This window comes from Rhinopithecus roxellana, chromosome 12, assembly GCF_007565055.1.
Source record: "Rhinopithecus roxellana isolate Shanxi Qingling chromosome 12, ASM756505v1, whole genome shotgun sequence".
Lineage (NCBI taxonomy): Eukaryota > Metazoa > Chordata > Mammalia > Primates > Cercopithecidae > Rhinopithecus > Rhinopithecus roxellana.
The window spans coordinates 17839114-17861892 of record NC_044560.1 but is presented as its reverse complement, the minus strand read 5'-3'; the positions used below and the strand labels follow the sequence as shown (position 1 = coordinate 17861892).

The 22779-nt window shown below is 44.9% G+C and overlaps 1 protein-coding gene across 4 annotated transcripts in view; it reads right to left on the bottom strand.

Annotated features, from left to right (window-relative positions):
• Positions 1–386: 386 nt before the first annotated feature.
• GMEB1 (glucocorticoid modulatory element binding protein 1) overlaps positions 387–22779 on the bottom strand; it is a 49050-nt gene continuing 26657 nt past the window's right edge. For 2 of the 4 annotated variants that reach the window (XM_030913301.1, XM_010380333.1), the window contains exons 5-10: positions 21218–21321; positions 16715–16872; positions 14040–14171; positions 12576–12713; positions 6460–6582; positions 387–1558 (exon numbers count right to left, since the gene is read on the bottom strand). In XM_030913301.1, coding sequence (XP_030769161.1) covers positions 858–1558; positions 6460–6582; positions 12576–12713; positions 14040–14171; positions 16715–16872; positions 21218–21321 — 1356 coding nt within the window. In that variant the 3' untranslated portion in view covers positions 387–857. The remainder of the gene's footprint in view (positions 1559–6459; positions 6583–12575; positions 12714–14039; positions 14172–16714; positions 16873–21217; positions 21322–22779) is intronic. The other 2 variants (XM_030913300.1, XM_030913302.1) reach the window with 1 other exon arrangement.

Below are 22779 nucleotides of genomic sequence, written 5' to 3'. Positions count from 1 at the left end.
ACTTTTTTTTTTTTTTTTTTTTTGAGATGGGGTATCGCTCTTGTTGCCCAGGCTGGAGTGCAGTGGTGCAATCTCACTGCACTCACTGCAACCTCTGCCTTCCCGGGTTCAAGCAATTCTCCTGCCTTGGCCTCCCGAATAGCTGGGATTACAGGCGCCCGCCACCACATCCGGCTAATTTCTTTTTTTTATTTTTAGTAGATACGGGGTTTCACCATGTTGGCCAGGCTGGTCTCAAACTCCTGACCTCGTGATCCGCCCGCCTCGGCCTCCCAAAGTGCTGGGATTACAGGCGTGAGCCACCGCGCCCGGCTAGCACTTCCCTTTATAAGCTAGTGCTGGCATGCCACCTTCCCCTCAAAGCAGAGTCAACTTCCTTTTGTTTCAGAGTTTTGTACTGGCCTCTGTAGGCCCTTTTCAGGATACAAAATAAAGTGCCCTTCTGCATCCACATGCAAATGGGTTGCCTTCCAGTGTCAGATCTGTGTTCCAGAGTTTGGTCAATGCATCTTTACAAGAATAAAACCACGTGCCTACACAGAAAAACGAGCCTGGAAATGGCTTTCTGGACAGGGTTACTCGTTATCTTGACACTTCCCCTAAAAGAAATTACTTTCTTGGTGTAAGATCATTAGGACATTGAATGACCTACTCTCAACTTCTGGAAGGGCAGCTCGTTTTGTCCATTTTTCAATGAGGGAGTGGGAGGAACCCAACATTTTCAGTTACAACAATAAGATTTTGTTTTGTTTTTTTTTAAAAAGGGTCCTATGTGGAAATGAGTGGGACAATGATAAAAATAAACAAATAATTAAAATTCCAAATCAAAACATAACTCCTGGCCCTGAGATCCCCAGTTAATCCTCTAAGACCACAATCTCCACATTGTGAACTTGATGCTGGTGTTCTTCCATCTCAGCCACAACTTTCTCCTCAGTCCTCAGCTCTGTCTCCAAGATGACTGCTTTGCCCTCAGTATCTTCAGCCTCTGGGTCCGGGGCTGGGTCAATCTCAATGATGGTCTGCCCATCCTCTGAGGTGCTTTCAACAGCCTGAATTGCCGAGGTTAGGCCAGACTCCATGGCCACCAATTCCACAGGGCTAACCATGGTGGTCATGTTGCCCAGTGTACTCCCATCCTGCATGGCAGTAGAGCTCAGCAGCGCCAAGCTAGATGAAGGGTGGATGGTCACTGTGTCTGGTGAGCTGCTCTTGGCAGAGGAGACCACTGTGGCATAGCGGAAGAGCTGAGGGCCAGAAGGCAGTGTGTGGACAGTCACAGGACTGGAGCCCTGGCTGAGGGTGGCCACTGGAATATTGCCCATGGAAAATGACTGACCCACTGGGGTGATGGTGATGGGTGAGATGACTGTGAACTGAGGCTGCTGGACAGGAGGAGAAGGGCTCAAGACAGTGGTGGAGGCTGGCCGCTGGAGCCGGGGCCTTTTTGGAGGCTTAGGAGTGCTCACAGGCATCAGTACCACATTTTGAACCGTCTGAGATTTTAGCCTATGATCCTGGGCTTGTTTCTTCTGCTCCTCCAACTGGCGTTCCAAGTCTATGGAAAAAAAGAAAAGACTTTGTGTGGAGGGAAGTAAAATCTTGGGAGCATGAAACTGAGAGTCAGGAGACTCTGTGTCTCTGTCTGGTTTTGTTACTACGTAGCCTCAGGCAAGTTGTGATATTGTTTTCCTTCTCGTGTTTTTTTTGGGGGGGCAGGGTCTTGCTATGTTGCCTAGGCTGGAGGGTAGTGGCTATTCACAGGTGCTATCATTGTTCACTACAGCCTCAAACTTCTGGCCTCAAGCGATCCACCCACCTCACCTTCCCAAAGTGTTGAGATTACAGGCATAAGTCAGTGCGCCCAGCCTGCACAGTCCCTTGGAACTCTCATGGACCTACAAAGAAGCTACAATGGCCACTCCAAAAAACAGTGATTTTCAAACTATCCTTCAAGGGAAGAATGCCTTGCTGCATTGGCTGGAAAACTACTTTGCTGGTGACTCAAATAGCCACAGTTTATGATTGTTGCCCAGAAAGGTCTACAGAAAGTTACAGAAGAAGTCCCTAAAAATTACAGAACTAAAAGAGGTCTTAAGAGTTCAAACAAATTCATTTTAACAGGGATCCAGAGACGGAAAGTGACTAACTTAAGGTTATAAAGGTTAGGCCAGGACAAAAATCATCTGATGGTCAACTTGGTTGCTTTTGCATTATAATACGCCTATCACTATCCCTCTCCCAAGTGTCCAGTCCAACCTAGGTGACCACTGGTAAGTTAGGTTCCACAATGGAACCTCTCTATTACTTAGTACCTGATAAGCACCCAAGAATCAGTTACACTTGTAGAACACTTTGCTCCCTATGTGTTATATTGTGATATAATAAGAAATACGTATTTAGTCTCTGACGCTGGATCCTGGCACATAGCTCCTAAAAACACATGGATCTCTAGAGCAGTAAATGTCTTTATATCTCTTTTTTTTTTTTTTTCTGAGACAGAGTCTTGCTCTATCGCCAGGCTGGAGTGTAATGGCGCGATCTTGGCTCACTGCAACCTCTGCCTCCCTGGTTCAAGCGATTATCCTGCTTCAGCCTCCCGAGTAGCTGGTACTACAGGCATGCACCACCATGCCCAACTAGTATTTGTATTTTTAGTAGAGATGGGGTTTCATCATGTTGGCCAGGATGGTCTCGATCTCTTGACTTCATGATCCGCCTGCCTCGGCCTCCCAAAGTGCTGGGATTACAGGCGTGAGCCAGTGCGTCCGGCCTAAATGTCTTTATATATATATATACACATACATACATATATAATTATATATATATGTATATAGATATTTTATATATATATATTTTTTGAGACGGAGTCTCGCTCTGTCACCCAGGCTAGAGTGCAGTAGCGCGATCTCGGCTCACTGCAAGCTCTGCCTCCCAGGTTCACGCCATTCTCCTGCCTCAGCCTCCTGAGTAGCTGGGACTATAGGTGCCCATCACCATGCCTGGCTAATTTTTTGTATTTTTAGTAGAGACAGAGTTTCATCATGTTAGCCAGGATGGTCTCAATCTCCTGACCTCATGATCCGCCCGCCTCGGCCTCCCAAAGTGATGGGATTACAGGCGTGAGCCAGTGCGTCCGGCCTAAATGTCTTTATATATATATATACACATACATACATATATAATTATATATATATGTATATAGATATTTTATATATATATATTTTTTGAGACGGAGTCTCGCTCTGTCACCCAGGCTAGAGTGCAGTAGCGCGATCTCGGCTCACTGCAAGCTCTGCCTCCCAGGTTCACGCCATTCTCCTGCCTCAGCCTCCTGAGTAGCTGGGACTATAGGTGCCCATCACCATGCCTGGCTAATTTTTTGTATTTTTAGTAGAGACAGAGTTTCATCATGTTAGCCAGGATGGTCTCGATCTCCTGACCTCATGATCCGCCCACCTCGGCCTCCCAAAGTGATGGGATTACAGGCGTGAGCCACCTCGCCCAGCCAATGTCTTTATATCTTAATGAGATGACCGATATCTGGGAAGCCTTAGCTAGATTCAAGATGGGGGCTGGTCACCAGAAAGAACCAGGCATGACTGAAGGATTAAGGCTTTCAGCCCTACCCCCACAACCTCCAAGGAGTGGAGAGAGGCTGTAGGCTGATTACCAGTGGCCAATGAGGTAATCAATCATACCTATATAATGAAGCCTCCATAAAACCCCAAAAGTACAGGGTTCAGAGAGCGTCAGATTGTTGGAGGTTCCTGAGAGTGGCGTGACTACAGAGTGCATGGGAAGTCCCACTCTCCTTCCCACCTTGTCCCATGCATCTCTTCCATCTGGTTATTCATCTGTATCCTCTGTAATAACCTTTATAATAAACCCAATAAACGCTGAGCAACTGCTTCTCTGAGTTCTGTGAGACACCTTAGCAAATTAATCAAACACAAGAAGGTGATTGTGGGAACCCCAATTTATAGCCAGTTGGTCAAAAGCACAGGTCATTTCGCAGTTTGCCTTCAACAATTAATCGGAAAAAAAAGCACAGGTCACAACCTGGGGCTGAATGGGAGGCAGTCTTTTGAGACTGCGCCTTACTGTGTGATCTGATGCTATCTCCAGGTGGACAGTATCAGAATTGAACTGAATTATATATACCCACTCAGTGTCTACTGGAGAGTTGATTGCTCGGTATATGCAGAAAAACCCCTACACATCTGATTACAGAAGTGTTCTGTGCTATACTGAGTGTATGAGCACGGGAAAAACACTTTGGTTTTTCCAATGATTTATGCTATAAAACACCAAGAGTGGCCAGGCACACTGGCTCATGCCTGTAATCCCAGTACTTTGGGAGGCCGAGGCGGGTGGATCACCTGAGGTCAGGAGTTCGGGACCAGCCTGACCAACATGGAGAAACCCTGTCTCTACTAAAAATACAAAATTAGCCAGGTATGGTGGCACATGCCTGTAATCCCAGCTACTTGGGAGTCTAAGGCAGGAGAATCACTTGAACTCAGGAAGTAGAGGCTGCGGTTAGCTGAGATCGCACCATTGCACTCCAGCCTGGGCAACAAGAGCGAAACTCTATCTCAAAATAAATAAATAAATAAATAAATAAATAAAAATAAAAATAAGGCTGGGCGTGGTGGCTCACACCTGTAATCCCAGCACTTTGGGAGGCCAAGGCAGGCAGATAGATCCCCTGAGGTTGGGAGTTTGAGACCAGCCTGACCAACATGGTCAATCCCCATCTCTATTAAAAACACAAAATTAGCCGGGTGTAGTGGCGCATGCCTGTAATCCCAGCTACTTGGGCGACTGAGACAGAAGAATTGCTTGAACCCGGGAGGCAGAGGCTGCGGTGAGCCGAGATCATGTAACTGTACTCCAGCCTGGGCAACAAGAGTGAAACTCCATCTCAAAAAACAAAAATAAATAAAATAAATAAATAAATGGCTGGGCGCAGTGGCTCAGGCCAGTAATTCTAACACTTTGGAAGTCTGGGGCAGGCGGATCACAAGGTCAGGAGATCGAGACCATCCTGGCTAACACGGTGAAACCCTGTCTCTACTAAAAATACAAAAGAGTTAGCCAGGCGTGGTGGCGGACGCCTGTAGTCCCAGCTACTCAGGAGGTTGAGGCAAGAGAATGGCGTGAACCCGGGAGGCGGAGCTTGCAGTGAGCCGAGATCGCGCCACTGCACACCAGCCTGGGCGAGAGAGCGAGACTCTGTCTCAAAAAAATAAATAAATAAAATGAAATATATAAATAAATAAATGTCATCCCTAGGAGAATGTCCAGGTATAATACTGAGTAGCAACTTGAAAAATATTAATAGGGCTGAGCGCAATGGCTCACACTAGTAATCCCAGCACTTTGGGAGGCTGAGGTGGGTGGATAACTTGAGCCCAGGAGTTTGAGACCAGCCTGGGCAATGTGGCAAAATCCCATCCCTACCAAAAATATAAAACAGCTGGGCATGGTGGTACACGCCTGCAGTCCCAGCTATTCAGGAGGCTGAGGTGGGAGGGTCACCTGAGCTCGGGGAAGGTCAAAGTTGCAGTGAGCCGTGACTGTGCCACTGCACTCCAGCCTCAGTGACAGAGTGAGACCCTGTCTCAAAAACAAACAAAAAGAAAAATATTAGTATGTCATGAAGAAAAAAAGCAGAAAACAAAACTTTATGTACACAATGATTAAAACCATCTGAAAAAATAATACAGACAAGGGACCAAATGCCTATATTTCTAACAAATACCATTTTTCTGATGGTTTAAAGGTTTTCTTTTCTTTTCTTTTTTTTTGAGACAGAGTCCCACTCTTGTTGCCCAGGCTAGAGTGCAGTGGCACTATTTTGGCTCACTGCAACCTCCACCTCCTGAGTTCAAGCAGTTCTCCTGCCTCAGCCTCCTGAGCAGCTGGGGACTACAGGTACGCACCACCACACTCAGCTAATTTTTGTATTTTTAGTAGAGATGGGGTTTCACCATGTTGGCCAGGATGGTCTCTATCTCTTGACCTTGTGATCTGTATGCCTCGGCCTCCCAAAGTGCTGGGATTACACAAAATTTCTGATTACCACAAATAATGGAGAAAGTGCTAAATTTATATCTACCAAAAGAAGCAGTATCAATAATGTAAAAAAGACAAAGATCAATTTGTGTCTTCTGCCAGTAACATTATTGAATTAATGGAGCAATCTAAGAGACATCTTAATCCTCCACAAGACACAGAAGGGGGACTATGATGTCAACTTCCTTCTTTTTTTCCATGTGCCTCTTTTGTTTTTTATCAATACACCTCACCTGTGGCTTTTTTTTTATTTTTAAAAGCAAAATCTGAAACTATTAAAAAAAAAAAAAAAAAAGTTACCCTAACATAAGTCAACAAGAAAATGGGAAGACAAGAACATTAGCATATCACCAAAGAAGAGAGGTAAGTTACACATACCTGTCAGAGTATAGAGAAACTGTTCTTCTCCCTGCTCTACTTGGTTCCTTCTGTTGTCTAAAACCTTCTTGACTGTGTCCATTAGGCCAAATGTGTGTGCTACATTGTTGAGAACAGCAGCATCTATTTAAAACAAAAGACATGCCTGTCCAGTTAAAACAGATACGTTCCACCACTCTCCATTGTGCTGTTTATAAATATGAAACAACCAGAAATTATGGGACTCTCCTAACTGCATTTTAACACATTTTTAACAAAGATTTATTACATGTATAATGAATTCTGGTTTAATTGTTATATTTTTGTAAGTCTTTCCATATAAACAAACACAAAGACCAGGCTGGGCATGGTGGCTCATGCCTGTAATCCCAACACTTTGGGAGGCAAAGGCGGGAGGATCACTTGAGGTCAGGAGTTCAAGACCAGCCTGGGCAACATAGTGAGACCCTTGTCTCTACTTACATAAATTTGAAAAAATTTCTTTTTCTTTTTTTTTGGAGACAGAGTCTTGCTCTGTCCCCCCCCAGGCTGGGGTGCAGTGGCGTGATCTTTGCTTACTGCAACCTCCACCTCCTGGGTTCAAGCGATTGTCCTGCCTTAGCCTCCCGAGTAGCTGGGACTACAGGCGCCCCCCACCACATCCAGCTGTTTTAGTAGAGATGGGGTTTCACCATATTGGCCAGGCTGGTCTCGAACTCCTGACCTTTTGGTCCACCTGCCTCAGCCTCCCAAAGTGCTGGGATTATAGGCATGAGCCACCGTGCCCAGCCAATTTGAAAAATTTTTAAGGCCAGGAGCGGTGGCTCACATTTGTAATCCCAGTCTCTAACAAAAATACAAAAATTAGCTGGGTGTGGTGGTGTGTCCCTGTAATACTAGCTACACGGGAGGCAGCCAAGGCAGGAGAATTGCTTGAACCCAAGAGGCAGACATTGCAGTGAACCAACATCATGCCACTGCACTCCAGCCTGGGAGACAGGGCTAGACTCCATCTCAAAAAAAAAATTTTTTTTAATATCTTGCATCTGTTTATATTTCTGACTTTAGGTTTTGAAAACATGGTCCCTATACTAGACAGAGTTAGGTTTCATCTCAATTTTGCTATTTTCTATCTGTGCAACCTTTAGTAAGTTATTTCACTCTTCACTTTTCTCATCTAAAATGAAGGGAACTAATAATACTTACTCTGCAAAATAGACATGAAGATTAGAAATATATTTTAAGTGTCAAACATGGGGATTGGCATGCAAGATTATTATTTTTATTATTATTACTTTTTTGAGATGCAGTCTTGCTCTGTCACCCAGGCTGTAGTACAGTGGCACAATCTCAGCTCACTGCAAGCTCTGCTTCCCAGGTTTAAGCGATTCGACTGCCTCAGCCTCCTGAGTAGCTGGGATTACAGGCGCACACCACCAAGCCCGGCTAATTTTTGTATTTTTATTAGAGACAGGATTTCACCATGTTGCCCAGGCTGATCTCGAACTCCTGACCTCAACTGATTCACCCGCCTCAGTCTCCCAAAGTGCTGGGCGTGGTGGCTCACGTCTGTAATCCCAGCCCTTTGGGAGGCCGAAGTGGATGGATCACCAGCCTGACCAATATGGTGAAACCCCGTCACCACTAATACAAAAAATACAATAAAATGGCCGGGCATGGTGGTGCATGCCTATAGTCCCAGCGACTTGGGAGGCTGAGGCAGGAGAACTGCTTGAACCTGGGAAGCAGAGGTTGCAGTGCAGTGAGCTGAGATTACACCATTGCACTCCAGCCTGGGAAACAACAGCGAAACTCTGTCTCAAAAAAAAAAAAAAAAAAAAACTGGGCCAGGCACGGTGGCTCACACCTGTAATCCCAGCACTTTGGGAGGCCAAGGCAGGTGGATCACGAGGTCAGGAGATCGAGACCATCCTGGCTAACATGGTGAAACCCCACTGCTACTAAAAATACAAAAAATTAGCCGGGCATGGTGGCGGGCACCTGTAGTTTCAGCTACTCTGGAGGCTGAGGCAGGAGAATGGTGTGAACTCGGGAGACGGAGCTTTCAGTGAGCCGAGATCACACCACTGCACTCCAGCCTGGGCGACAGAGCGAGACTCCATTTCAAACAAAAAAACGCTCCGCCTCCTGGGTTCACGCCATTCTCCTGCCTCAGCCTCCCGAATAGCTGGGACTACAGGCACCCGCCATCACACCTGGCTAATCTTTTGTACTTTTAGTATAGACGGGGTTTCACCGTGTTAGCCAGGATGGTCTCGATCTCCTGACTTCGTGATATGCCCACCTCAGCCGCCCAAAGTGCTGGGATTACAGGCGTGAGCCACCGCGCCTGGCCCTCTGTTCCCTTCTATATAAAACTTCTGAAAAGAACTGTAAGCCAGGTGCGGTGGCTCACGCCTATAATCCCGGCACTTTGGGAGGCTGAGGCAGGCGGATGGCTTGAGCACAGGAGTTTGAGACCAGCCTGGGAAATATGGTAAAAATCCAGTCTCTACAAAAACTACAAATATTAGCCAGCTGTGGTGGTATGTGCCTGTAGTCCCAGCTAATTGGGAGACTGAGGCAGGAGGATCAATTGAGCCCAGATGGTTAAGGCTGCAGTGAGTTGTGACTGCATCACTGCACTCTAGCCTAGATGACAGAGCAAGATCCTGTCTCCAAAAAAAAAAAAAAAATTGTCAGTATTTGTGTTCATTGCTTCCTTAACTTGGACAACTTTACCTACATTCCCTTCCACGGTCATCTCACTTGGTCCCATGGTTTGAAATAGCATACACATGCTGAGCACTCCCACATGTACATCTCCAGCCCTGACCTCTTTCCTGTATTCCACATTCATACTTCTGTCTAGATGAGTGACATCTCTATTTAATGGTCCAATAGTCATCTCAATTTAAGAAGTAAAACTAATTTTCATTTCCTCTCTAAACCTGTTCCTTTCCCAGTGGCCTTCATCTCAGTAAATGGCATCACCACTCACAGCTCAGGCCAAAAATGTGTGAATCATCCCGGTATCTTTCTTGTTCTTTCACCCTGCATCCAATCCATCAGCAAGACTTGGCAGTTTGACATTCAAAATACATTCTCAATCTAATCACTTCTTCCTAAGTCTACCGCTACCCACTCTAATCCATGATACATTATCTCTTGCTTTGACTAATTCCTTTAAGAGCTTCCCAACTGGTCTTGTTTCTACTTTTTCCCCATAGAGTCTACTCTCCACACAGCAACCAGAACAATCTCTTAAAAATACAAATCTGGAGGCCAGGCACAGTGGCTGACGCCTATAATCCCAGCACTTTTGGAGGCCAAGACAGGTGGATTACCTGAGGTCAGGAGTTCAGGACCAGCCTGGCCAACATGGTGAAACCCTGTCTCTACTGAAAAATACAAAAATTAGGTAGGTATGGTGGCAGGCACCTGTAATCCAAGCTACTCAGGAGGCTGGGACAGGAGAACTGCTTGAACCCAGGAAGCAGAGGTTGCAGTGAGCTGAGATAGCACTCCAGCCTGGGCGACAGAGCCAGACTCCATCTCAAAGGAAAAAAAAAGATTCTGTTGTCAAGTTTGCTTAAGTGTATGGTATGTAAAGTATGAGTTATAAAGAAGCAACAACAAATGACTAACAAAAATAAGAATTCGCCGGGCACGGTGGCTCACACCTGTAATCTCAACACTTTGGGAAGCTGAGACAGGTAGATCACCTGAGGTCAGGAGTTCGAGACCAGCCTGGCCAACATGGTGAAACCCCATCTCTACTAAAAATACAAAAAACCTAGCCAGGCACGGTGGTGTGTGCCTATAATCTCAGCTATTCAGGAGGCTGAGACAGGAGAATCGCTTGAACTTGGGAGGTAGAGGTTGCGGTGAGCCAAGATCACACCACTGCACTCCAGCCTAGGCAACAGAGTGAGACTCCATCTCAAATAAATAAATAAACAAATAAGGATTCACTGAACATACAAGGGCTCATCATAATCCCATTTCTTTCTTTCTTTTTTTTTTTTGTCTTTTTTTTTTTTTTTCCTTTTTGTGGAGAACGGGGTCTCGCTGTATTACCCAGGCAGGTCTCGAACTCCTGGGCTCAAGCTATCCTCCCGCCTCTGCCTCCCTGAGAGCTGGGATTACAGGCGTGAGCCACCGCGCCCGGCCCCATTTCTTTCTTTCTTTTTTTTTTTTTTTGAGATGGACTCTCGCTCTGTCACCCAGGCTGGGGTGCGATGGTGTGATCTCCGCTCACTGCAACCTTCGCCTGCCGGGTTCAAGCGATTCTCCCACCTCAGCCTCCCAAGTAGCTGGGATTACAGGCACCTGCCATCACACCTGGCTAATTTTTGTATTTTTGTAGACACAGGGTTTTACCATGCTGGCCAGGCTGGTCTTGATTTGCTGACCTCAGGTGATCCGCCCACTTCAGCCTCCCAAAGTGCTGGAATTACAGGCGTGAGCCACAGCGCCTGGCCCATAACCCCATTTCTATCAGATTAGAACATTCTTTTACACTCTGCACAGCAGCACCCTGAAAGTATTCAGAAACAGCTATAAGTGAACACAGTAGGTTCAGAAAGCCTTAAAAAATAGGATATAAGAATAATCTAAAAGCAAGTGGATTTCTCCAATTTTCAGACTCTCTATATATACACATAGTGGACACACACACATAATGAGTATATACAGAGAGACTCTGAAAATACATATCTCGGCTGGGCGCGGTGGCTCATGCCTGTAATCCCAGCACTTTGGGAGGCTGAGGCAGGCGAATCACCCAAGGTTAGGAGTTTGAGACCAGCCTGGCCAACATCGTGAAACCTCATCTCTACTAGAATTACAAAAAATTAGCTGGCCATGGTTGCATGAGCCTGTAGTCCCAGCTACTCAGGAGTCTAAGGCAGAACTGCTTGAACCCAGGAGGTGGAAGTTGCAGTTAGCTGAGATCGTGCCACTGCACGCCAGCCTGGGTGACTGAGTGAAACTCCGTCTCACGAAAAAAAAAAAAAAAAAAAAGAAAATACATATATTGAGAGAGAGAATGCTTTCTGTCAGTTTTTTTTTTTCTTTTGATATGGAGTCTTGCTCTGTCACCCAGAGTGGAGTGCAGTGGCGTGATCTCGACTCACTGCAAACCTCCACCTCCTGGATTCAGTGATTCTCGTGCCTCAACCTCTTGAGTAGCTGGGATTACAGACATGCACCACACCCAGCTAATTTTTATTTTTTTTTTTGTATTTTTAGTAGAGACAGGTTTTCACCATGTTGGCCAGCTGCTCTCGAACTCCTGACCTCAGTAATCTGCCGCTCTCAACCTCCTAATGTACTGGGATTACAGGCGTGGGCTACCGCACCCGGCCTGTTTTTTTTTTTTTTTTTTAGACAGGGTCTTGCTTTGTAACCCAGGCTGGAGTACAGTTGTATGATCATAGCTCACTGCAGCATCAAACTGCTGGGCTCAAGTGATTCTTCTAAGCCTCAGCCTCCCAAGTAGCTGGGACTACAGGTACCTACTACCAACCATACCTGACTAATTTTTAAAAAGCTTTTTGTAGGCCCGGAGCAGTGGCTCATGCCTGTAATCCCAGCACTTTGGGAGGCCAAGGCAGGGGGATCATCTGAGGTCAGGAGTTCAAGACCAGCCTGGCCAACATGGCAAAACCCTGTCTCTACCAAAAATACAAAAATTAGCCGGGCATGGTGGTGGGGGCCTGTAATCCCAGCTACTCAGGAGGCTGAGGCAAACAGAATTGCTTAAAACCCAGGAGGCAGAGGTTGCAGTGAGCTAAGATTGTACCACTGCACTCCAGCCTGGGCAATAAGAGTGAAACTCCATCTTAAAAAAAAAGGTTTTTTTGTGGAGACAAAGCATTTCATGATGTTGCCCAGACTATTGGCACAATTTATAAAGACAAAAATTACCTGTGGAAAAGCATGGCCAGATCTGAGTTCAAAACATAGTTATGAACCTTAGACAAGTGACTTAATTTATATGAGCCTTAGTTTCCTTATCTGTAAAATTAAGATAATAATACCTATACATCAGGGTTTTTGCAAGGCTTACAGGACCTGCCTACAGAGGTGAGTATTCAATAAATGACTGCTACTGTTAGGATTAGTGCACTTACCTGTAACCTGGAAGGGAGCCTGGATGAGCCGCTGCTGAACTCCCCGGAGTAGCTCCTCTATTTCCTTCTGTATATTGCAGACAACTTCTTCCATCAGCCCTACATCAGCTATTCCTTTCCAGAACATCAAAGTGTCCTCTGGCACAAGAAGGATAAGACAGGGTAAAAAAGAGACACTACACAGATACTTAGGCAAATCTCTACAATGTTATATTCAAAATTATTTTAACTCAAAAGAATTTCTTATTGGGCCATTCCTGAAAAAAAGGAATAGGCTTTGGAATATTAGATGCTTCCCTGAGTGGGCACCCAATTATTTGGCCCCTTCAGTAGCATAGGTGCTTGGGATAATCGCCTCAATTTGTCATTCTCTGAATTTGTCATAGTTCTCACTACAAAGAATAGTCATTTTCTTCCAATAAAAATATTAAATTAAACATTAAATAAACATATTTAATATTAAATATTTAGTTTTAATTTAAAAATGAGATATTAGATATTTAATATCATAAAAGTTAAATAGTAAAGATATTAAATTAAATATTAATTAAGATATACTCTCCCTAGTCCTATACTTAGGAAAACAAAACAAAACATTTGGATAGACGGGGCTATAAACTCTCTGAGGGTGGTGGCTATGTCTTTTCTTTTTTTCTTTTTCTTTTTCTTTTTTTTTTCTAAGATGGAGTTTTGTTCTTGTTGCCCAGGCTGGAGTGCAATGGCGCGATATCAACTCACTGCAACCTCCGCCTCCCAGGTTCAAGCGATTCTCCTGCCTCAGCCTCCCAAGTAGCTGTGATTACATGCATGTGCCACCACAACCGGCTAATTTTGTATTTTTAGTAGAGACAGGGTTTCTCCATGTTGGTCAGGCTGGTCTTGAACTCCTGACCTCAGGTGATCCACCCGCCTTGGCCTCCCAAAGTGCTAGGATTACAGGCGTGAGCCACCGTGCCCGGCCTGTCTTTTCATCTATGCACCTAGCACCTAACAACAGTGCCAACTAAAAATGAATTAATAAATGGAGGGTGATATGAAGCCTCTCCTGGTCCCTTCTAAGTGAATAATCATTAATCACCATGCTCTGTAACACTTGGCATCTATTTTTTCCTGCTAACATCTCAAAACTTAGTTTATCTAAGAAATGTGCCAAGGTTGGAGGCAGTTTGATCGGATGAAAAGCATACACTACATAGTCAAACAGCTAAATTCAGCTCTGACACTTGTTTGTGACTGGTCTTAGGCAAGTTGCTGAACCTTTCTGAATTCTGATTTCTTTGTGTGTAAAATGTGGCTCTGCAGGGTTACTGCATGGATTAAAGTAGGATGTCTGTAGCTATAGTTAGTATTTACATGCATGAGAAAATCCAGCGAAAGTAATTAAGAGGTTTTCCATGTCCATAATGATAATGGTGATAAGGGTCACAAGACCCTGCAAGATATCTGAGCCCTAGAGAAGAATACCTGAAATTTCCTCTGAGTCTTTCTTTACACCCTCCTCCGTGGCCATGGTGACAGCAGCGGTGAGAGCTGAGTTCCATTCCAGCCCTGCCTCTTCCATGCTCTCTTCTGAGATGGCAATCTGCGTGATGCTACCTAAAAGCAGTCCAGTAGAGGTGAGAATGGTGAATGTAATGAAAAAATTATAGCCATCCTATATCTCATAGTCAATAGCTACGAAGACCTTGTTATTTTAACATTCTAGCCTCTTGGCTGCAGGTCCCTATTTTAAAAACTAGACTCTTAGGTAAGCCAGGATGAATACTGGATTTTCTAAAGAAAACCTGCCTTGCAAAGGAAAATGCTTTCTTACTTTGAATAGAAAGTGAAAGATAACTTACAAAATCACAAAAGAGCAATGTGTTTCCTGGGTGGATATGTTTTTGAAAGAGATTGAAGATAGGCATTACTACTAGGCTGCCTGCCCCAGACTTATTGAGGGTGAAGAAAGCTTGAAATAATTTAAGAGAAAGGTATAGTGCTTTGCCAAGAGCTCTACTACAAGCAAGTTTGATACTAAGCATCTAACTTATTTATTAGCCTATAAAGACAAAGTAAAAGAAATGGAGACCATAAAAATCAGATAAGAGATTCATGTATAGCAGATTCACAGAGGGGAAAAAATACCCTTTGCTATGACTTGTATAGTAAGATTTTGACTGGGCATGGTAGCTCATGCCTGTAATTCTACCACTTTGGGAGGTTAAGGTGGGCAGATCGCTTGAGCCCAGGAGTTTGAGACCAGAGTGGGCAACATGGCGAAACCCAGTTTCTACAAAAATTAGCTGGGTGTGGTGGTGCATATCCGTAGTTACAGTTATTCAGGAGGCTGAGGCGGGAGGATCACCTGGGCCCAGGGGCTTAAGGCAGCAGTAAACCGTGATTGTGCCACTGTACTCCAGCCTGGGTGACAGAGTAAGACCCTGTCTCAAAAAAAAAAGAAAGCTTTTAGCCAGGTGCGGTGGCTCATGCTTGTAATCCCAGCACTTTGGGAAGCTGAGGCAGATGGATCATGAGGTCAGGAGAACGAGACCACTCTGGCTAACGCAGTGAAACCCTATCTCTACTAAAAATACAAAAAATTAGCCGGGCGTGGTGGCGGGCGCCTGTAGTCCCAGCTACTCAGGAGGCTGAGGCAGAAGAATGGCGTGAACCTGGGAGGCGGAGCTTGCAGTGAGCCGAGATTGTCCCACTGCACTCCAGCCTGGGCAACAGAGCGAGACCATCTCAAAAAAAAAGAAAGAAAGAAGGACTTTTAGCCAAATAAAAAGGAAGTACAGTTGTCCCTCAGTATACATGAGGGATTGATTCCTGGACCACTTGCATATATAACCAAATCTGCACATGTTCAAGTCCTAAAGTCAGCCCCGTGGAATCCACATACACAAAAAATAAAAGTCAGCACTTCTTAGACCCGGGTTTTGCATTCTGCAAATACTATATTTTCAATCCATGTTTGGCAGGAAAAAAAAAAAAAAGCTGCATAAAAGTGGACCCCTGCCGATCAAACCCATATTGTTCAATGGCCAACTGTAAATAACATTTCACAGTATTTTTCACTTTTCAAGTGAAAAGTCAAGTGTTCAAATATTCAAACTGCCAGATATTTTATACTTTCCTGAAACGGATTTAGGTTTTAAGAGATTTGGCTTCTATTCACCCACTGGTTACACACAGCATATTAGAACTGACCAAAAGATCTTTTTTTTTTTTTTTGAGACGGAGTGTCGCTTTGTCACCCAGGCTGGAGTGCAGAGGCATGATCTCGGCTCACGGTAACCTCCACCTCTCAGGTTCAAGTGATTCTCCTGCCTCAATCTCCTGAGTAGCTGGGATTACAGGCACCCAGCTAATTTTTTTTTTTTTTTTTTGAGACGGAGTCTCGCTCTGTCGCCCAGGCTGGAGTGCAGTGGTGTGATCTCGGCTCACTGCAAGCTCCACCTCCTGGGTTCACGCCATTCTCCATTTTTCAAAACAGCCTAATTGAACCTTAATATGCAAAGTGGCACCAAAGTGAAACTGTTATATAATTATAACTACTGAACTACCTTTCCAACGTTTACAATGCATTGTAAGGAAAAAACAAAGGAGGAGGTCTGGCCAATAGGAATCATTTGGAAGAAAACAAAGCATGTTTCCAAAGCATGGAATCCCATCCAAGATTAGCATACTTTACAAGGCACATCAATGCTCATGAGAATTGAAATTAAGATTATACAAAAGGCCGGACGTGGTGGCTCATGCCTGTATTCCCAGCACTTTGGGAGGCTGAGGCGGGTGGATCACCTGAGGTTGGGAGTTCAAGACCACATAACAAACATGGGGAAACCCTGTTTGTACTAAAACTACAAAATTTGCTGGGCGTGGTGGTGCATGCCTGTAATCCCAGCTACTCGAGAGGCTGAGGCAGTAGAATCACTTGAACCCAGGAGGCAGAGGTTGCGGTGAGCTGAGATCGCGCCATTGCACTCCAGTCTGGGCAACAAGAGCAAAACTCCGTCTCAAAAAGAAAAGAAAAGAAAAAAAAAAAAAATATATATATATATATATACACACACACACACACACACAGGGAGAAATAAGGGGGAAAGTTCTGCTGAAAAACACAGCGGGTTTTCAGGTGGTTTCCTACCCCCTACCATCAGCCGAAGTGGGTGTCTGCACCACACTTGTCTGCTGTCCTGGCACTGGAGCTCTTGCACTGCTGATCAGAAGATCAAATTTGGTGCTTCTGCAGGTATTGGAGCAAACTTTGTCATGTTGGTAAAAATCAATCTGTCCGGAGTCCATCATTTTCCTGTGCAAAGGGAGACAAGAAGTACCAGTTCAGCCCATACTTCATATAGTGGGAACTAGGCCTCAGGGAAAAATAGGGACAACATTGCTGAGTCTACTGTATAGATTAGGGAAACCTAATAGTGTTAGAAGTCATTAGGTTGCAAAAATTCTAATTTGGGCTTTAAATTTTCACTGGTCCTGCACACATTTACCAGTATTCTTTCTCCCTCTGTAGTTTATTCATTATGAGTACTCCAGCAAGATCTGGTGCCAGTTTCACAGACATAAAGTTTCAGTCTTTTAAAAAACTCTCCTAGGCATGTAGAAAAAAGTTGACTATACTAAACCCACTCTGGAAAATGTCCTTATAATTGGATCCATAAAACGTTATTATAGGCCATGAGCAAAACCATGGGGTATTTTAATTATAGTAAATTCTGTTATAATGTCACTTGGCTTTCACTAAATATTTTTTAGTATTCTCTTTTTTACATTTGGGAAGAATTGGCATGTGCTTGTCTTTCTGGGTAAATAAAACCCACCAAGAACAACAAAACTCAAAGTTAAAGGTATTCCTCAGCCAGGCGCAGTGGCTCATGCCTGTAATCCCACCACTTTGGGAGGCCAAGGCAGGAGGATCACTTGAACTCAGGAGTTTGAGACCAGCATGGGCAACATGGTAAAACCTCATTTCTATAAAAAATACAAAAATCGGTCACGTGCAGTAGCTTATGACTGTAATCTCAGCACTTTGGGAGGCCGAGGCGGGTGGATCACGAGGTCAGGAGATCAAGACCATCCTGGCTAACACGGTGAAACCCCTCCTCTACTAAAAATACAAAAAAAAATTAGCCACGGGCGTGGTGGCGAGCGCCTGTAGTCCCAGCTACTCAGGAGGCTGAGGCAGGAGAATGGCGTGAAACCCAGGAGGCGGAGCTTGCAGTGAGCCGAGATCATGCCACTGCACTCCAGCCTAGGTGACACAGCGAGACTCCATCTCAAAAAAAAAAACAAAAATCAGCCAGGCATGGTGGCTCATGCCTGTAGTCCCAGCTAATTGGTAGGCTGAGGCTGAAGTTGCTTGAGCCTGGGAAGCTGAGGTTGCAGTAAGCCGAGACTACGCCACTGCACTCCAGCCTGGGTGACAGTTAGACCCTGTCTCAAAAATAAATAAATAAATAAACAAACAAACAATAAAAATAAAAATAAAGGTATTCCTTCCCAATTTCATTGGATTACTAATTTCTGCATACAAATCATCTGAAATTTTTTTTTAAAAATGATGTTTCGTTGGAAGTACAGGAGTAAAATAATTAAAATTTTTTTTTTTTTTGAGATGGAGTCTTGCTCTGTCACCCAGGCTGGAGTGCAGTGGCCGGATCGCAGCTCACTGCAAGCTCCGCCTCCCGGGTTTACGCCATTCTCCTGCCCCAGCCTCCCGAGCAGCTGTGACTACAGGCGCCCGCCACCTCGCCCGGCTAGTTTTTTGTATTTTTTAGTAGAGACGGGGTTTCACCGTGTTAGCCAGGATGGTCTCTATCTCCTGACCTCGTGATCCGCCCATCTTGGCCTCCCAAAATGCTGGGATTACAGGTTTAAGCCACCGCGCCTGGCCAAAATTTTTTAAATAAAAACAAAAAGAACACAAATAATGTTTGTGTGTCTCTGACTAAAAAAAACGATGTGGGCTGGGAACAGTGGCTCACGCCTATAATCCCAGCACTTTGGGAGGCCAAGGCAGGTGGATCACCTAAGGTTGGGAGTTCAAGACCAGCCTGACCAACATGGAGAAACCCCATCTCTACTAAAAATACAAAATAAGCTGGGCATGGTGACACATGCCTATAATCCGAGCTACTTGGGAGGTTGAGGCAGGAGAATCGCTTGAACCCAGGAGGTAGAGTTTGTAGTGAGCTGAGATCACACCACTACACTCCAGCCTGGGCAACAAAAGCGGGGCATGGTGGCTCACACCTGTAATCCTAGCACTTTGGGAGGTAAGGTAGGCAGAGCATTTGAGGTCAGGAGTTCGAGACCAGCCTGGCCAACATGGTGAAACCTCGTCTCTACTAAAAATACAAAAAAATTAACTGGGTGTGGTGGTGCGCACCTATAATCCCAGCTACTCAGGAGGCTGAGGCATGAGAATCACTTGAACCCAGGAGGTGGAGATTGCAGTGAGCCGAGATCATGCCACTACACTCCAGCCCGGGCCACACAGCAAAACTATGTCTCAAAAAAAAAAAAAAAAAAATCCCAAAAAAAAACCCAAAGGCCGGATACAGTGTCTCACACCTGTAATCCCTGTACTTTGGGAGGCTGAGTCAGGCAGATCACGAGGTTAGGAATTCAAGACAAGCCTGACCAATATGGTAAAACCCCGTCTCTACCAAAAATACAAAAATTAGCCGGGCAAGGTGGTGTGCTCCTGTAATCTTAGCTACACGGGAAGCTGAGGCAGGAGAATCACTTGAACCTGGGAGACGGAGGTTGCAGTGAGCCAAGATTGTGCCACTGCAGCCTGGGGGACAGAGCGAGATCCCAACTCAAAAAAGAAAAAAAAAAGGCTGGGCACGGTGGCTCACGCCTGTAATCCCAGCACTTTGGGAGGCCGAGATGGGCGGATCACGAGGTCAGGAGATCGACACCATCCTGGCTAACATGGTGAAACCCCGTCTCTACTAAAAAAAAAATACAAAAAACTAGCCAGGCGAGGTGGCGGGCACCTGTAGTCCCAGCTACTCCGGAGGCTGAGGCAGGAGAATGGCGTGAACCTGGGAGGTGGAGCTTCCAGTGAGCTGAGATCCGGCCACTGCACTCCAGCCTGGGTGACAGAGCGAGACTCCGTCTCAAAAAATAAATAAATAAAATAAATAAAAAAATAAAAAATCTTTGGGCTGGGCGCAGTGGCTCATGCCTATAATCCCAGCACTTTGAGAGGCCGAGGTGGGAGGATCACCTGAGGTCAGGAGTTCGAGATCAGCCTGGACGATACGGTGAAACCCCATCTCTACTAAAAGTACAAAATTAGCCAGGCATGGTGACACATGCCTGTAATCCCACCTACTCGGGAGACTGAGGCAGGAGAATTGCTTGAACCTGGGAGGCAGAGGATGTGATGAGCCGAGATCGCGCCATTGCACTCCAGCCTGGGCAACAAGAGTAGTCTCCGTCTCACCAAAAAAAACAAACAACAACAACAACAACAACTAAAATCTTAGGCCAGGCAAGGTGGCTGACGCCTGTAATCTCAGCACTTTGGGAGGCCAAGGTGGGTGGATCACGAGGTCAGGAGATCAAGACCAGCCTAACACAATGAAACCCCGTCTCTACTAAAAAAAATACAAAAATTAGCTGGGCATGGTGGCACACGCCTGTAGTCCCAGCTACTCGGGAGGCTGAGGCAGGAGAATCACTTGAACCCAGGAGGTGGAGGCTGCAGTGAGCCGAGACTGCACCACTGCACTCCAGCCTGGCAATAGAGCGAGACTCCATCTCAAAAAAACACCAAAAAAATCCTACAATACACAGACAATGTCAACATTTTAGCATATTTTCTTCTACTAAATTTTACTTACATATGTATGTCTTAACACAGCCAAAATCAATTTAATAAATTTTATATTTTTCTTCCTTCAAATTATGTCATAAGCATTTTTCATGTAAAATCTCTTCAGAAATATTTTATTGACTGCAAAATATTCATAATATATACTCATATATATTTAGACAAGTCATAATTGACTTTAGAAGTCTTTGACTATATATTAAAGCAGACTATAAGTTTCACATTAATAAATAATGTTGTAATAAACATCTTTATGCTTGAATCTCTACAAGCATTATGGATTTTTCTTGAGATTCCTTAAAAATAATTATTTTTATTTTTTAATTTTTTATTTATTTTTAAAAATTTTATTTTTTCCCCCATTAAAAAGAATTAAATGGCCAGGCACAGTGGCTCATGCCTGTAATCCCAGCACTTTGGGAGGCTGAGGTGGGTGGATTATGAGGTCAGGAGTTCAAGACCAGCCTGGCCAAGATGGTGAAATCCTGTCTCTACTAAAAACTACAATTGCTTGATCCCAGGAGGTGGAGGTTGCAGTGAGCCGAGGTCACGCCACTGCACTCCAGCCTGGGTGACAGAGCAAGACTGTCTCAAAAACAAACAAACAAACAAAAAATCTTTCTTGTCTCCCAGGATTTTTAAGAATAAGTTGATTTAAGTCAAATAATGCATATATTGCTCAAGCCAATTTCTCAGAAAGAATAAAAATGTCAACCTAAAGAGAAAAGCCCAGATTCTAGCATGATTACGTGCCCCAAAGTTTGTTGAAAGGTATGTGCTTAACATTAGAGCTTACCTGAGCATGATCCCACCCAGACGAATAGCTCTCTTCCAGTCCTTCAGAGTGGACTTGCCAGCCAGATGAACAAAGTGCTTGGGGCTGATCAACTGATCATTGAACTAAAAGTAAAAAGAAAAGTCCAAAATAGTCTAATGTCAACTTAGGCAGGCCAAGAGGGGAAATAATGAAATGATAACTCTACATCATTTGCATAAAAAATACCCAGATGACATCCTAAGCCTTGATTATCCAAACTCCTGCACTATTGTGTTAGAGAAGACGATGCTTCTCGGAGCACAGTCTCCATTCCTGGTACAAAGCCACAGAATATATGAAGAGATAAGAGATAAATATATATATATATATATTTTTTTTTTTTTTTTTTTTTTTTTTTTTTGAGGCGGAGTCTCGCTCTGTCGCCCGGACTGGAGTGCAGTGGCCAGATCTCAGCTCACTGCAAGCTCCGCCTCCCGAGTTTACGCCATTCTCCTGCCTCAGCCTCCCGAGTAGCTGGGACTACAGGCGCCCGCCACTTCGCCCGGCTAGTTTTTGTATTTTTAGTAGAGACGGGGTTTCACCGTGTTAGCCAGGATGGTCTCGATCTCCTGACCTCGTGATCCGCCCGTCTCGGCCTCCCAAAGTGCTGGGATTACAGGCTTGAGCCACCGCGCCCGGCCGAGATAAATATATTAATAAATCTCTAAAATCCATTTATGCCTGGAATCAGGTGGTTGGGTCTAGTGTGGCAAACAAAGGCTGTTCAAATAAACTGAAATAATCTATCAGCCCTAATGAAGACAGAATAAGCAATTCTATTTTTATCAATTTTGTTTTTGGCTAGTCAATCCAATAATTATTATTATTATTATTTTTTTTGAGACAGAGCATCACTCTGTCACCCAGACTGGAGTACAACAGCGCAATCTCAGCTCACTGCAACTCTGCCCCCAGGTTCAAGTGATTCTGCTGCCTCAGCCTCCGCAGTAGCTGGGATTATATGCGCCCAACACTACGTACGCCTGGCTAATTTTTGTATTTTTAGTAGAGATGGGGCTTCACCATGTTGTCCAGGCTGGTCTCTACCTCCTGATCTCAGGTGATCCACCCACCTCAGCCTCCCAAAGTGCTGGGATTACAGGCATAAGCCACCTCACCTAGCCAGTATATATATATATTTTTTTGAGACAGTCTCGCTCTGTCGCCCAGGCTGGAGTGCAGTGGTGCCATCTCAGCTCGCTGCAAGCTCCGCCTCCTGGGTTCACGCCATTCTCCTGCCTCAGCCTCCCAAGTAGCTGGGACTAGAGGCGCCTGCCACCATGCCCAGCTAATTTTTTGTATTTTTAGAAGAGACCGGGTTTCACCGTGTTAGCCAGGATGATCTCGATCTCCTGACCTCGTGATCCGCCCGCCTTGGCCTCCCAAAGTGCTGAGATTACAGGCGTGAGCCACCGCACCCGGCCGCCAATATATTTTTTGAAGATGTAAGGTTTTCCAGCCCAGGCAACATAGCAAAACCTTCCATCTCTACAAAAAATTAGCCAGGCACAGTGGCGCACACCTGTGGTCCCAGCTACACA